Genomic DNA, 15,447 nt, shown 5'->3' on the forward strand with positions numbered 1-15,447 from the left:
GGGAGGTGTGACCAATCACCTAAGACGAGGGCTCGAAGAAGTCCGCTAAAGGCAACTTGAAGATCCTGTTTGAGGGTGCCGCCGCATGGTACCTTAGCCCGGCCAGCCTCTTGTCTCGCCAGTGCGCACCACCAACCGTTATCGATGTTGGACTTCATGGACCGACCGCACGAGCAAGCCGATGCTTCTGTGGACCACATGGAGCAGGATCCTCCTGCATATGTGCCCTTGTAGTAGCTACTCTACACTGGCTGTCACTCGGTGGCTGCCGAGTTGACACCCCTACATTTCTTCATCCTCATGAGTGTCCTGCAATGGAACGTTCTCGGTCTGTTGCAGTTCGCCTTTTCCTTCCCCACCTGACTTTTTCCCTCCGTACCATTTGTGTACCTTTGTCATTCAATGTCATCAGGGCAGGCTTCCTTCAACTTATTGGCAGCTACCTCCCCTATTTTTGCTACTCGGTGACTTTAATGTGACTTTTTTTAAATGCACATAATCCCCTTTGGGGTTCTCCCAGGACTTGTTAGAGAGGTGCCCTCTTGGCTGACATCTTAACCAACTTAATCTCTTCTGCCTTAACACCTGCCTTTCAGACTCCTCGTACACGTATTCCCATTTGGATGTATCCTTTTGCACTGCCCAGGTTTCCCATCGTCTTGAGTGGTCTATTCTTTCTGACACCTACTCAAGCGACCATTTCCCGTGTGCTATCCGTTTGTTAACTCCTAACTCACATGCGTGCATGCCCAAATAAAGCAGCTTACTAAGGCTGGCTGGCAGCTTTACTCCTCCCTGATGACCTTTGAAGAACAAGATTTTCCCAGTTGTGATGACCAGGTGGACTATCTCACCAACGTTATCCTTACTGCTGCATAACGTTCCATTCCTCGCACTTCCTCTTTACCATGTCGTGTCCCAGTCCCTTGATGGACCGAGCCATGCTGCAACGAGCTCTCCGCAATTTTAACTGCCACCCTATGCTGGCGAACTGCATTCATTATAAACAGAAAGTGTCCAAAGTGTTGTCACGTTCTTCGGAATAGTAAAAGGGATAGCTGGCTTTCATTCACTAGTTATTTTAACAGTTCCACACCTTCCTCTGTGTTGTGGGCCAACCTCTGATGGATTTCTGGCACCAAGATCCATTCTCCAATTTCCAGCCTGACAGTCGCTGACATTGTCATTGCTTGCTATCTCCAACACCTTGGGCCGTCATTTTGTCAAAGTTTCAAGGTCTTCCCATTATCACCCTGCTTTCCTTTATTAACGAATGGAGGAGGCTCGGGTGATACCCTTTCTTCTCCGCATCATGAGTGCGACAATGCCGCCTTTACTATGAAGGAGGTAGATCATGCTCTCAGTTCATCCTCATCCTCCGCCCCAGGACCAGACGCCATCCACGTTCAGATGTTTCAGCACCTTTCTCATGCTAGTAAGCACTTTCTGCTTAACACGTACAACCGCATCTGGACGGAGGGCACATTTCCTCGACGCTGGCGTAAAGCCACCGTCATACCCATACCTAGAACCGGAAAGGAGAAAAACCTTCCTTCTAGCTACCGGCCCATCTCTTATCAGCTGTTTTTGCAAGGTGAAGGATCGTATAATTCATGCCCGGCTGGTGTGGCGGCTCGAGTCTCACCATTAACTAATGAATCACACTGTGGCTTTCATGCGTGGCGTTCTGCAGTTTACCATCTCATTACTTTATCCACCCATTTGATGAATGGTTTTCTGCGAAATCCCAGACTGTGGCCATGTTTTTCGATTTGGAGAAGGCCTACAACAACTGCTGGAGAACTGGTATCCTCTGTACTCTTTACACGTGGGGCTTCCTTGGGTGCCTGCCCCATTTTCTTCGGGCTGTTTTACAAGACCGAGTTTTCGGGGTGTGTATGGTTTCTGCCTTGTCGGACGCCTTTATCCAGGAAATGGTGTGTCTCAGGGTTCCCATCCTGAGGGTTGTCCTATTTCCTACCGCCCTTAACCATATAATGACCTGTCTCCCACCAGGCATCTCTGGCTCTCTTTTTGTTGATGATTTTACCATTTATTGCAGTTCTCCGCAGACCTGCCTCACTGAGCAGCGTCTTCAGTGCTGCCTTGATCATCTTTACTCCTGAAGCATCAACAATGGCTTTCGCTTTTCCACTGACAAAACCGTCAGTATGAATTTCTGGCGGCGCAAATGGTTACTCGTACCATCTCTACATCTTGGGCCTGTCATCCTTCCGTTCGTTGAAACTATGACTTTTCTGGGGCTCATGCTGGTTAGGAAACTCTTTTGGTCCTCCCATGTGTCTTACCTGGCAGCCCGCTATACACGGTCCCTCGATCTCCTGTGTGTCCTCACTTCCTTTGTTTGTACTGGTCCCTTGTATGTTCGAAATTCGACTATGGGTGCTTTGCTTATGCGTCTGCATGCCCATCGCTTTTACACCATCTCAACACTATCCGCCATCATGGCATCCATTTGGCCCCAGGCACCTTTTACACCAGCCGGGTTGAGGGTCTGTATGCTGAAGCTGCTGAACTACCACTGTCCTACTGCCGTGACTCTCTCCTCAGCAGGTATGCATGCCATTTGTCTGCCATGCCTCCTTCTTTGATTGTCAGTATGGTGCTCCTCTCTCTTCTCTGTTACCTCCTGGAGTCCACTTTTTCCTCTTACTACGGTGGCTTAACTTCACACTACCTGCAACTTTCCCACTGGGTGTGAACTCTTCACCACCTTAGGTACGTGAAGTGGCCCATGTTAATCTTGGCCTTCATTCGCTTTCTAAGGACACTATTCCAGCCTCGGTCTATCGCCTCCAGTTTCACAATCTTCGCATGGAACTTTGCGATAGTACCTTTTTATTTACGGATGTCTCTTGGACTGACCATGGGGTCGGGTGTGCCTTCATCATTAACACCCGTGTCTTTCGATATCTGCTTCCGGCACACTCCCTTGAAAGTCCGTGTGCTGTACACCGCCCCCCCCCCCCCCTTAGTGCAGCGCGTCCAGGAGAATTGTCACTTGCTCACTGTTGATGGAGCCAATGTCATGTTTCTGTGGGTCCCTGGTCGTGGCGGTCTGCCAGGTAATGAGGCTGTTGCCAAGGCTGCAGACCTCATACATCAGCCCACGAGTACCTATATTCCCTCCGATGATCTCTGGATTGCTGTCTGTTAGGTGGTGGTGTCCCTTTGGCATAGCCAATGGTCCTCCCTTCTCGGGAGTAAGCTTCGGCTTGTTAAGGCTCTCCCACCGCCTTGGACGACGTCCTCTCGGCCCACCCACCGGGAGGAGATATTTTAACTTGGCTGCATATTGGGCACTGCCTTTTTAGCTGTCGTCATTTGCTCAGTGGCACTACCCCATCCCTTTCTCCACATTGCGCACAAAATTTAACTGTCCACCACTTCCTGCTGGAATGCCCTTTTTTTTTCTAACCATTAACGTTCAGCTTGGGTTTGCCACCTGATTTATCAGCCTTTCAGCGTATGATGCGCGCGCTGTCGACTGCATTTTACTTTTTATCCGCCGCAGCAATATGGCGAAGGCCGTTTTTATTTTTTATTTTCGGACCTCCATTACTATATGATGTTCCCCCCCCACCTGGTTGTTTTTAGCTGTCTCCTATTCTGTCCATTGGGACTGATGCATAGTCATTTTAACTCCATTCTGTGTTCGTGTTCTCTAGTTTTGACTTGGGCTCATATGACCCCAACTGTTTGTTGCACCCTAAAGCAAAACAGAACAAACTTACCAGAGATGTAGTATTTCAGTGTGAGCATAATTTGGTGTGAAAGCCCAAGTACATATTACAGACATGACCTGTTAAGGAAAACGATAGAATACTGGCATCAATAATGGGAGGAATCAACAAGATGCAAAGGAGAATGCTGGCCACTGCTATGGGAGTGGTCAACAAGATGCAAATGCAAAATCTATAATCTAAGAAATAACCCAATCAGCAGTTGCTTTCCAATAGCTAGACTCATCTATAATCTGTATCTACATGTTGTTCTTCAGCTCACAATTAAGTGCCTGGCAGTGGGTACATCGAACCACTTTCGAGCTACTTCTCTACAGTTCCATTCTTGAACAGTGTGCAGGAAAAACGAACACTTAAATATCTTTCCATGCAAGCTCTGATTTTTCTTATTGTATTACAATGATCAGTTCTCCTTATGTAGGTTGCACCAACAAAATTTTTTGACACTGTGAGGAGAAAGTTTGTGACTGAAATTCCACGAGAAGGCCTTGCTGCAGCGAAAACAACTTTCTATTTTATTTTTTTATGGTATTCTGTCCCTTATTTTACAATAATCCGAAATCAACTGACCTTTTTTGAACTTTTTCGATGTACTTCGTGAATCCTATCGGAAGTGGATCCCATACTGCACAGCAATACTCCAGAAGGAGGGAGAATAAGTGTGGTTTAAGCAGTCTGTTTAGTAGAGCTTTTACATTTTCTATGTGTTCTGCTAATAAATCAGTCTTTGTTTTGCTTTCCCCACAACATTGTAGATGTGATCCTTCCATTTAAGTTACGTGTAATAGTAATCCATAAGTATTTAGTTGAGTTTCCAGGCTTTAGGTTTGTGTGATTTATAATGTAACTGAAATTAGCAGATTCTTTTTAGTGCTTATGTGGATGAGTTCACAGTTTTCATTATTTAGAATCAGTAGCCACTTTTTGCACTGTACAGAAATCTTGTGTAAATCATTTTCAACTCGATTTGGTCATCCGATGACATAACATGATAGTAAATGACAGCATCATCTGCAAACAATCAGAGAGGGGTGCTCAGATTGTCTCCTAAATCATTTATGTAGATCAAAGAACAACAGAGGGCCTATAACATCTCATTGTGCAATGCTAGATATTACTTCTGTTTTATTTGATGACCTTCCATGAATTACGCCAGTAGCACTTATTATTTTGTGGGAATAAAGAGCTAGTTGTATTTCCACAAGAATGATATTTTATGAATGTGTGTTGCCTTATTTGTCAATAAATCGTTCTCTTCGAGGTGATTCATAATATTAGAGCACATTGTGTGTTCCAAAATACTACTGCAAATAGATGTTAAGATATGGGTCTGTAATTCAGCAGATGGCTCCTATTTCCGTTCTAGAGTATTTGTGTGACTTGTGCAATTTTCAAGTCTTTGCATACTTACCTTTATATGAGCAAGGGATTGTATGGGATTACTAAGTATGGAGCCATTGTATCAGAATATTGTGAAAGGAATCTGACTGGTGTACAATCTGGGGTGGAAGCCTTGCATTTCTTAAGTGAGAAGCTACGTCACTACACTGAGGATATTTGCTTCTAAGTCATTTATGTTGACAGTTGTTCTCTTAATAGCTGCTTGGTTGCCAAACACTGAAGATGAAGAATGAAATAAGATGTTTAAAAGGATCCTAAGCTTACTGATGGAGGGACTGTTTATCACTGCATAGGCTGTGACCACGGGTGACTGGCCCCTCTAGGAGAGACTTTTAGGGTGGAAAGTGTGGCAGATGTCAATATAGAGTTGTTACTAGTAGGTTTGATGTGAACAGCATTTTGTGTAGAGCCATCAGTGGAATGAAGGTCCACATGCAGGAAAGTGGATCATTGATGTAAACTGATAAGAAACAGATGGACATCAGTGAGCTTGTACCAGGCTGGAGGTTCGGTATTCTGAATGGGTAGAAAACTCCTTGAACATCATGCCATTAGTGTTCCAGGACAGTGCACAATATTGTTTGCGGATGGTAAGGGGAAGTAATTGTGTGTTAGAATATAGTCAGTAAGTTAGTTGTTACTACCAGGAATGAGGTCATGGGTTTAGTTGCCTGGATGTTGGGAAAGGTGATGTACAGTGATGCCAAGACAATGATTGTTGGAGATGTTTGTGTAGAGAAATATGGCTGTCAAAGTTGTGAAGCAGAACTATTGGGAGTGGACAAAGACATTTGTTTGGAAAGCTGGGAAGAGTGTCACTTTTAGGTTCTACATGTGTGTATTGACAGTGCTACAGTTTTTTTGCTTCTTGGTACTGCCCCCCTCTCCCCCTCCCTCTCTCACACACACGCGCACACACATACACTTTTGTCGTCTTCTTGATGCCTCGGAGTGTATAAAGAAGGACAAGTATAATTGATAATTAATAGTGCAAAAAATTCTTTTCAGATTCCAAGGTATGGGCATCATACACACAGCTAAAAAGCACATTGCGGAAGAACTGCTTAAAAAGAAACGAGCATTAAAATTGGAGCAGTTACGGCAGCATAACATGAATATTTCATCCTTGCCAACAAAGGATGAAACGGAAGTAAGTATTATTATTTGTAATGGTATAACTTGAAGTAAAATAATAATAATAATAATAATAATAATAATAATCTTCCTCCCTCATTCTGTGCATCTGTTGTCTACTTATGCAAATGTAAATTGGTGCCAACAGAATCGTTCAGCAATCAGCAGCAAATGCGAATTCTCTAAATTTTCTCAGAAGTATTCCGCAAAAAGAATGTTTGTTTTCCCTCCAGGGATTGCCATTTGAGATCACGAAGCGTCTCTGTAATACTCATATGTTGATTGAACCCAACAGTGACAAATATAGTTGCAAACCTCTGAATTACAATACTTAAGAATGGGTCACGCTGGTGATCTATATATGGTCTCCTTTATAGATGAGCTACACTTTTCTAAAATTTTCCCTCAAAGGCTGTCTACCATTCACTTTACCTAGTCTGCTACCCTATTATTATGCATAGATACTTGATCTGACTCTGTCAAGCAGCACGCCACAAACACTGTATTCGAACATTATAGGATTGTTTTTTCCTATTCATCTGTGTCAACTAACATTATTCAGTATTTATGGCAAGTGGACATTCATCAAGCCAAATAATAATTGTGTCCAAGATATCCTGTATCCTTCTAAAGTCACTTGATGAAGATAAACCAGCAAACCAGCATCAGGAAACAGTCATAGGTGCTCACCATGTCCGCGTGTCATTTATTTTCCTGTCACACTTCCGTGGAGCACTCCTGGCGATACCCTTGTCTTTGCTTAACACATCCCATCGAGAGCAGCATAGTGAATTCTGTTACTTAGTTTGTAAACTTTTCTGTATCCTCAGACCTTTGCTTACAGTCTGCAGTGGGGCACTTATTTTTTTTTATTTTTTTTTTTTGTTTATTTATTATTATTATTTTTTAATCTGGGAATGCTGAAACTGCATGTTTTCCTTTGTTCTTTCCTCATCTGAGGAAAGGGCAAGCCAAGTTTTGAACATGTAACACTATCTAAAACAATGCTAATTTGTGCACAATTGCTGTCCTGTCTTGTAGAAATTTATTGTATTCGAACTCACAATAAGTGCTAGAATTTTGCAGCAAACCAATGTTAAGTTTAGTGGTCTGCAACTTCGCAGTTCCGTTCTTTTACCCTTCTTGTATGCAATAGTCACCTGCACTTTTTTCCAGTTGCTTGGGACTCGTTGGACGATAGCTTCGTGATAAATGCAAGATAAGTAAGGGACCAGCATTGCAGAGTACTCCTCCTAAAAACGAAACTGAGGTTCCATCTCGACCTGGCAGCTTACTTGTATTCAAATTTTAGTGTGCGACAGTCAAATGGCGGCATGTTTGTACGATTCTCCTGTGTTAATGATTTCTTAAATGAGAAATTTTAAACTGCAGCTTTACTTTTGCTGTCTTCTATTGCAACCTCCCAGACTAGTTGACAAGTGAATCTACAGAAGTCTTTGACCCACTTAGCGATTTTCAGTAGTACCAGAATTTTCTCGTTTCTCAGCAAGATCTTTTGCTGAGGTATGGCAGTGGAAGTTGTATGTTTCGTGCATTGATCTGTTTGTAGATACATGAATTTTCACCTTTTCCCTGTTGGTATTTCTGCATTGCTTTTCGATCTGAGAGTGGAACAGTCTGTGTCCTAAGCATTTTCCTAATTTGTTATTAAACTGTCAAACAATGTGTGATCAGTTGACTTTAAGTTTAGATGGCTCTTGCATGGTGGACCAGTACACATAGACACAAACAGACATGAAAACAGAATCCTTGTATTGACTCGCTCATCCATCTCGCATCATCCTCCTTTGTGTAATTTTTGATTGTGCTGTGATGTACCTATAGGCATGTGTTGCAATTTCCTTCAATCCTCTTTTATCATATATCTTCATTCCCAAGTGCTGTCTTGATTTCTGGGACTGTGGTGTCAAATTATACACAGCTGTTTTTCTCAGAATAGTTGGTCACATGTCCCTTTGGAGTGTTCAGCACGGCTTGTGGATCAGTATTTGGGTTGTTTTCTCGGCTACAGTGTTGAAATACATTTTTGTCCAGCAGGAATAGTGTGTATCATGAACTGCACTTTTAGAACGAACAGCTGAAGTGTTATCAGTCACATTGGTAAGAACAAGGCAAAGTAAATAATGAAATATATGTGATTGCAATCACACATAAGAATTTAATCAGTGGATGTAGCACATTCATGTTTGCACAATGCATTAAAAGTTCTTAATGGAACACCAAAATCACAAATGAGGTACATTTGACATTGTGCCATTACAAAGTACACACATTTTACACTGTTCATGGCAGTGGACCTTGCATTTTTTTCCTACACCGAAGGGGCAGCTGATACAAGGTTTTGCCACAACAAAGAACACAAAAAGTGAAACTCATTGCTGCATGTAAGTCAGCATTGTCATTTTTGCACATTTGTGGTTTCTGCATAAGAGGGAAGAAATGTTCTTATCTTGATAAACATAATTGTTCATTTTATTATGATAGTCAAAATATCATTCTGTAATTGGGATTGTCCTTTAGTTTTTAGTGCTATCAGTGAATTTATACATTTATTAAATGTTTAACTTTGTGCATACCAGTTCCTTAGTTCAGTGTGGATGTTATCTTGCATTGTATTATTTATATATTTGATTTGCAGAGCAACTTACAGGGTGTACATGCGATAAGGAAAAGAAATTCACAGGTTTTCCCAGATTTCCCAGTGAAAATAACACTTTTTTCATGGAGAAAATACGTCTTCAGTGTTAATTGACAATATACTTTCTTTCAGAGCTGTAAAACTTATTAGTCCATTGAATGGTAAAGGTTTTATACACCAGCGTAGAATTTCACAGCAATTTAGGAAAGGAAACACACTGAAAAAGCAATGTATTTCGCAAAGATCTTTCATGCACAGCAGAATGTACACAGTGTATTTTCTTGTTACATAAGTATAAATACGAATTCCACCAAATACAGCATGCCAGTTCCGAAGCACTGAAATTTGAGATAGCGATGCGCTTTTATGGCCAGTCTTAGCTGTTGTCACGTGATCTCGCCAACCAATGACAGCAGATACTCGGAGCATAGGACAAGTGATGTAATCAGCCAACAGCAACACCACTTTATGTAATGCGAACACACAAATAGGCGGAGGAAATGATTAATGTACATATATTATAGTTACAAGCAAAGCCAAGCTTTCAAATGTAATATTTGTTCTTTTTTACCTGAGTCACCCTTTAAGACACATCAAATGCAAATCTGCCAGTAAAATTTTAAATAATGACATAAATGGCTAGTCTTCTGATTCCTAAACTTCCCTCGGCAGTTGATCCTCAAAGTGTTAAGTTTTGAATGTGAATCAAACACTCTGTGATTTAAGAACTTCATCGCATATTCTCACACGTAACGTAACTCACCTTGCATAAAAGGAAATTTACATTGATACTAACACGTGGCAAACCATCATTCACAGTATTTTCCAGCTACCTATTAGGAATAGGTTTGTTTCAACAGTTGTCAGAAAGCACCAGAAAACGGGCATTACTGTGCATCGCAGCTGTGATGCCTTAGGAAGTCCGTTCACGGTGTTTGGCTTGGTTGTATGCTTTTTGGTGCATTTCTTTTTGGAACTTCGTGCGTACTGGGGCATCACGTGACCATTTGCAACACTGTGGCATGTTGTTCGGATGGGACATATGGAGTTAACTGTATGTAGGGCAATTGTTTTATCATATCCAATCCAGAAAAGGAATGCAAAATAAGAAAGCAGTCTTTGGCGTAATGTTCATTTCAGATCTGGACTCTACAACCTGAAGTGCCATAATATTTTACTATGTGCTGACTTTTACATTGATTATATTTTAAATTCGTACTCTGCAGCTCTGTTATTAGCATTTCCAATTAGGTTTATGTCCACACAGCACTGCAAAAAGCTAGTAATAAGAAGTAATAAAATTTTTTTGTAAAAATAAAAGGAATGCTGTTTGTATATGCTAAAACTAAAACCAGTAAATTTTTCACGACTTTTTCAAATGGTATAGAAAGTTAACTAGGTTATCTGTGAAGCCAAGGAACTGTACAACTGGCAGCTGTGCTCTAGGAGTAAATATAAAGCCTTGTGCGAAATTACAGTGATAAAACATGCTATGCTGCCAGTATATAATTTACCAAAGAATGGCATTCTGTAAATTAAGGTATAAACAGCTCAAATTAAGAAATAATTGAACTATGTCTTGTGATGAAGAAACATGGTGTTTCACAGAATGCATATTTGTAAAATTCTGGTAAAGCTCTCAACATATTTGAAACAAAACATTTAATTCTACTAATCAAATTTTACCTGGTTAGTCATTGTCAAGTGAACATTTACATATGTTCGTACGTATGTAGCAGTAACAGATCTCGACATTATGTCATAAAAGAAACGAGATCAGAATACTCTTAAGGGTTTCAGACTGTGTTTTATTGGCAGGACACTTAGAAAATGTAAGAGATCTACTAAGGAGACTGCCTACACTACGCTTGTCCATACTCTTTTAGTATACTGCTGCGCGGTGTGGGATCCTTACCAGATACGGTTGACGGAGTACATTGAAAAAGTTCAATGAAGGGCAGTACGTTTTTTATTATTTCGAAATATGAGAGAGAGATATATAGAATTTGGGCTGGACATTATTAAAAGGTGTTTTTCGTTGCAACAGAATCTTCTCACGAAATTCCAATCACCAACTTTCTCTTCTAAATGTGAAAATATTTTGTTGACACCAACCTACATAGGGAGAACCTGCGAGGCACTAAAATGTGATTTGCAGTGTGTCCATGTAGATGAATAATTTTGTAAACCATACTAAAATGCATAATTTGGCTTAAAGTGCACATTTGTATGTCCAGGTTCATACTAAAGTAGTCCCCTACCTGGTATTAAGCTTTTTAGCATGGTTTCTAGGATGCGAATTTTCTTGGACTATAAGTATGTATTATCTTGTGTTTGTTTTGTTATTTGGCATTACGTCGTAGGTGCCAGAAGATGAAAATAACTGCTTCAACCAGCAAGACAATTAATCCTTGGTTGTCAGTATTGTGCAAATAAAATCAGAAAACTGAAACTAATAACATATTTTAGCCTACTTTGTTTATATTTCACTTCACTTAATAGCTCCCAGCCATAGAAATTTGTTTTGTTTTTGTTTGATACAAGTGCTGTAAATGAAGAAAAAACCGCAAAAAGCACAAAACAAAAACACAGGTCACTTAGAGGCTGCTCCACCTCCTTCCCCCCTCTGACTTGAACTGCTCTGCGTGTATCCAGCAACTGTGGCACGATAGAAAAAATTTTCCTGCCAGCATCACGCGACTTGAGCTCTGCACATGTGCGTGTGCCCGTGGCAGCTGCTCAAATGAAACTCATGTAAACAGTTGTGATGTCATGCTCATCAAAAGCAATCTTTTGTTATGAAGTATTGCATAGTTTTCGCCCTAAAGCCTTTAGTTGTCAGTAGACGCTTGTTTGTGCACTGTGTTCTGTTGTAAATAGTGCAATTTCTTTGTAATTTAAATTTCATTTTGGTGTTTTTCTCTCATTTATGTTCTATTTCTGCAGTTTTAGTCTGCAGTAACAGGCTAAAGTTATTCTTTGTTATAGTATCAGTTTCTATCAGTCAAAATTACACAAATTTAACTGAAAACTAAAACAATAAAAAAATTCCCAGATTTTTCCCGGTTTTCTCTGGGATGCAAAAATTCTGGTTTTTTTTCCTGGATTTCCCAGTTGTCATGAGGTGTATACACCTTGTCTTAAATGAATATTGAAATTCTTGCTGCGGATTCTTCTCCCTCTTCGCCCACATTCATTTCATACGTTCTGATCTCTGATTTTGGAACTGTTTAACAATGTGAGGCTGCCCCCCATCCCGGAAGGTCAGTTTCTGGATTTTGTTTCTAAATAAATGATTGTTAATTATCCTTATGTTGTTTTCAATATGTTGATATTGCTTCTTTGAGGTCATTTAGTGTCTGTGTAAACCATGCTGGTTGTCCTTTCATCTTCATAGTTTTACTAAATATTTGTTTTGTCAGGCTGTCATCATGAACTCTAGCCAAATGTCTGAAGAATGACATCCTTCTTTTTTTGCATCCTGTGTAAATGTTCTCTGTATGTTTGTAAATTTTAAACAAGTTCTTAAAGTTAGTATTTTTACTGAGAATTTAATTTGCAAGCATATGATTCAATAAAAGAATTCTTTACATTTCTTAAGTAAGGAGTTGCAATAAAGGGTGTGTTAAATATGACACAGTTATCTTATAACAGATACCATTGACCTTTCCTAAGTAGTCATTTTTATGTTGAAACAGTTTAGTAACACTGTTTTTATGCTAACCCCCTAATATGTGAATAATTCACTCCTCTTGAACATATTTTTTTTCTATAAACATTTTGATTATTTGCTTTCAGATAAGAGCTGAGGCAGAGTCCGAAGCCAAAAGAATGAATCTGAACAGTGTGACATTATGCTTTGAAGCGTTTATAGAAGGTCCTGGTGGGGTCATAAAACCTATATGCCAACCAGTTTTCTCGACACCTATAAATAACATGAGTGAGTATCATTCAGTACTCCTATGATTTTTTTATATTGTTTTCTGTTTACAACAGGTATTAATTAAGCATTTGTGTGATATCAGAAGATACATAGCAGTTGCATCAAAAGCAAAAACACTAATAAAGTCACAGGCAGAATTATTTCTATAAGAAACTGGGGTGAAGAGTATGAGGAAATGGAAATAGGTAAATGAATGGAGCAATTGTAACAATTTAAACTGTATGCAGGGACATGTCTGTTTGATATTTATGAAAACAGTGCCTGATTTCCTTTGGGAATAAACCACTCTCGTTTGTAGGATGTCAATTACGACTTTCCAAATTTTATTTATTTCACACCAGTTACTTCAGTGAAAACAATCAATTATGTAATTGGATAGATAAAAAAAATCTACTCATCAAGCGGCGGCATAACACACACACACACACACACACACACACACACACACACACACACACGTGTGTTCTGCCTCTGCTTGGTGAGTAGATTTTTTATCTGCCCAATTACACCATTTATTTCAGTTGACTCGTGTAATGCCCCTCTTTCAGGATTGACCCCTCCCTTTTCAAATTGTCTACAAAAGTGTAGGCCATATGGGGAGGGTCGCCCGTTGCCCAGTGTTGAACCCAGTCCCTGTGGAAGGTTGTCAGAAAACCATACGGTGATAGCCCCCGAGGCAGAGAAAGGAATACTCTGTCAATGATAAATGCTGTTACCTGTTTGCTTATGCCAGGAAATGGGTGGCTACCTGTTTGGGGCCACTGGGACCTCTGGCAGTGACTGTGAAGCCAGGTGGCCACTGCTGTGTGGCTAGGTGGCACCCCTGGGGAGAGCCCTCATTCAGAGTAGGCAACATGGTGGCAGATATTCTTGGTGCAGCAAAAAAACCTGGGTTGCCACCTGGTGGCTGCGAGCCTCTGGCAGTCTCTTCAGACTCGCTGAAATTCTGAAATGCAGATTGTTATGACCCTAGCAGCTTTCTCTGTCTGGGCATGCTGTGGGAGGAAAGCAAAGTAGGGCCAACTGTGGAAACTTATCCCCTCTGATACTGGTTTGTACTCGACTGATGAAAGGTCCTTTCTATCTGTTGAGTCGGTGCTTAAGTTTGTGTAGCATTTTTCTGTTTGGTTTAATAAACACAACAGACACGTATGACAGAGACTTGAGTCATCAATAGTATATTCTCCTTCACTGTTTCACAGTCTGCCCATGCTGGGGTAACTTTTCGATTCCTTGACTGTAGAAATACTTGGCTTTGAGGTGAAGAATTCATTGACCCGTGTTCAGAGCACATTTTCATTTGGAAAGGAAGTTCCTTAAATGTTGTTTGATAGAGAGCAGGTGAGGTGAAAATCTGAAGGCGCAACATAAGGTGGCTGCGGAATGACTTCCCAACCCAACTCCTGTGTAGTGTTTCTTATCAGTGCAGCAGAATGCGCTCGAGCATTATTGTGGAGTAGCATTGCTTCACGCAGTCTTTCTGGTTGTCGTTCTTGGACTGCGTCTGTGAGATGTCTCAGTTGTTGGCAGTAAACGTCAGAAGTGACGGTTATACCTTAGGGAAGCAATTTGTGGTACAAAAAACTTGCTGTTTCGCCAGATGCATAACATTATCTTTTGTGGATGTGCACAGGTCTCTGTACAGGGAGTTGCTCCTTTGTTGGGACTCAACTGTTCCTTTCTTTTGCTTATGTTCGCATAAAGACACCATTTTTCATCACCAGTAAAGATACAGAATAATGGTGGTCGGTGGTGTTCGTGAGCCAATTGACAATGAGCAAGCAGAGATTGCACATATGGCCATCCACTAATTTTTGTGATTTTGTTTTACAGCATGCAGTACTAGACTGTGGTGCATTGAAGATCGAACCTACAGCAGGTGTTTGTCATATCAGCTTGTAGACTAAGGGACGAAACCACAAACGTGTGACAGAAAGGCAATTTAGTATTAATGTATTGACCAGTTAAACAAAGGAAAATAGAAGATTGTCTTCACAGCACAGGATGACAACTGTCTACTATGTAAGATTGTCGTTTATCCAGTCCTCCACAGCAGTCAGAAGATAAGGGATAAATTATGAAACAAGAAATAAATTTTGGTGCAGCCCTATAGGTGTGTGTCCACCTACAAGTAAACTTCTGCAAGTCACTTAGAGAAGCTGCTACTGCAAGTTCTTTGAAGTGGAAACGCCCCCAGCAGGTTTGTCAGCTTGCAGAAGCACCTTCCGCAAGTTAGTGGAAACATTTCCTAGCATCTTGCTGCAGGCACTTGCCATGTTCTGGGAGTTTAGTGTGTTGAATGCCGATACGAAAATGTCAGTGTCAAAAATTAGAATGGCATAAAGATGGTTGGACAGAAATTTAATAAAAATAATAAACATTTGCGAAAATTAAGAGTTATTAGAAGGCTATCTCATCGTGACACAGCTTGCAGCTCTTTTTGGTCCTGTTTTCGAATATTTTATTATACAATAGACGAGATTTTTGAAACTTTCATACAAAATTCTCGTAAAGTTTTTACTCTGACTGGAGTTCTGATTTTTGTT

At 40.6% G+C, this 15,447-nt stretch overlaps 1 protein-coding gene across 2 annotated transcripts in view; it reads left to right on the top strand.

The window, feature by feature from the left end:
- The window catches only part of LOC126093176 (nuclear factor NF-kappa-B p110 subunit), an 88,808-nt gene that overhangs the window by 15,179 nt on the left and 58,182 nt on the right, over positions 1 to 15,447 (top strand). For both annotated transcript variants that reach the window (XM_049908704.1, XM_049908703.1), the window contains exons 5-6: positions 6,174 to 6,315; positions 12,757 to 12,898. In XM_049908704.1, coding sequence (XP_049764661.1) covers positions 6,174 to 6,315; positions 12,757 to 12,898 — 284 coding nt within the window. The remainder of the gene's footprint in view (positions 1 to 6,173; positions 6,316 to 12,756; positions 12,899 to 15,447) is intronic.

Source organism: Schistocerca cancellata, chromosome 1 (genome assembly GCF_023864275.1).
Source record: "Schistocerca cancellata isolate TAMUIC-IGC-003103 chromosome 1, iqSchCanc2.1, whole genome shotgun sequence".
Taxonomy (NCBI): domain Eukaryota; kingdom Metazoa; phylum Arthropoda; class Insecta; order Orthoptera; family Acrididae; genus Schistocerca; species Schistocerca cancellata.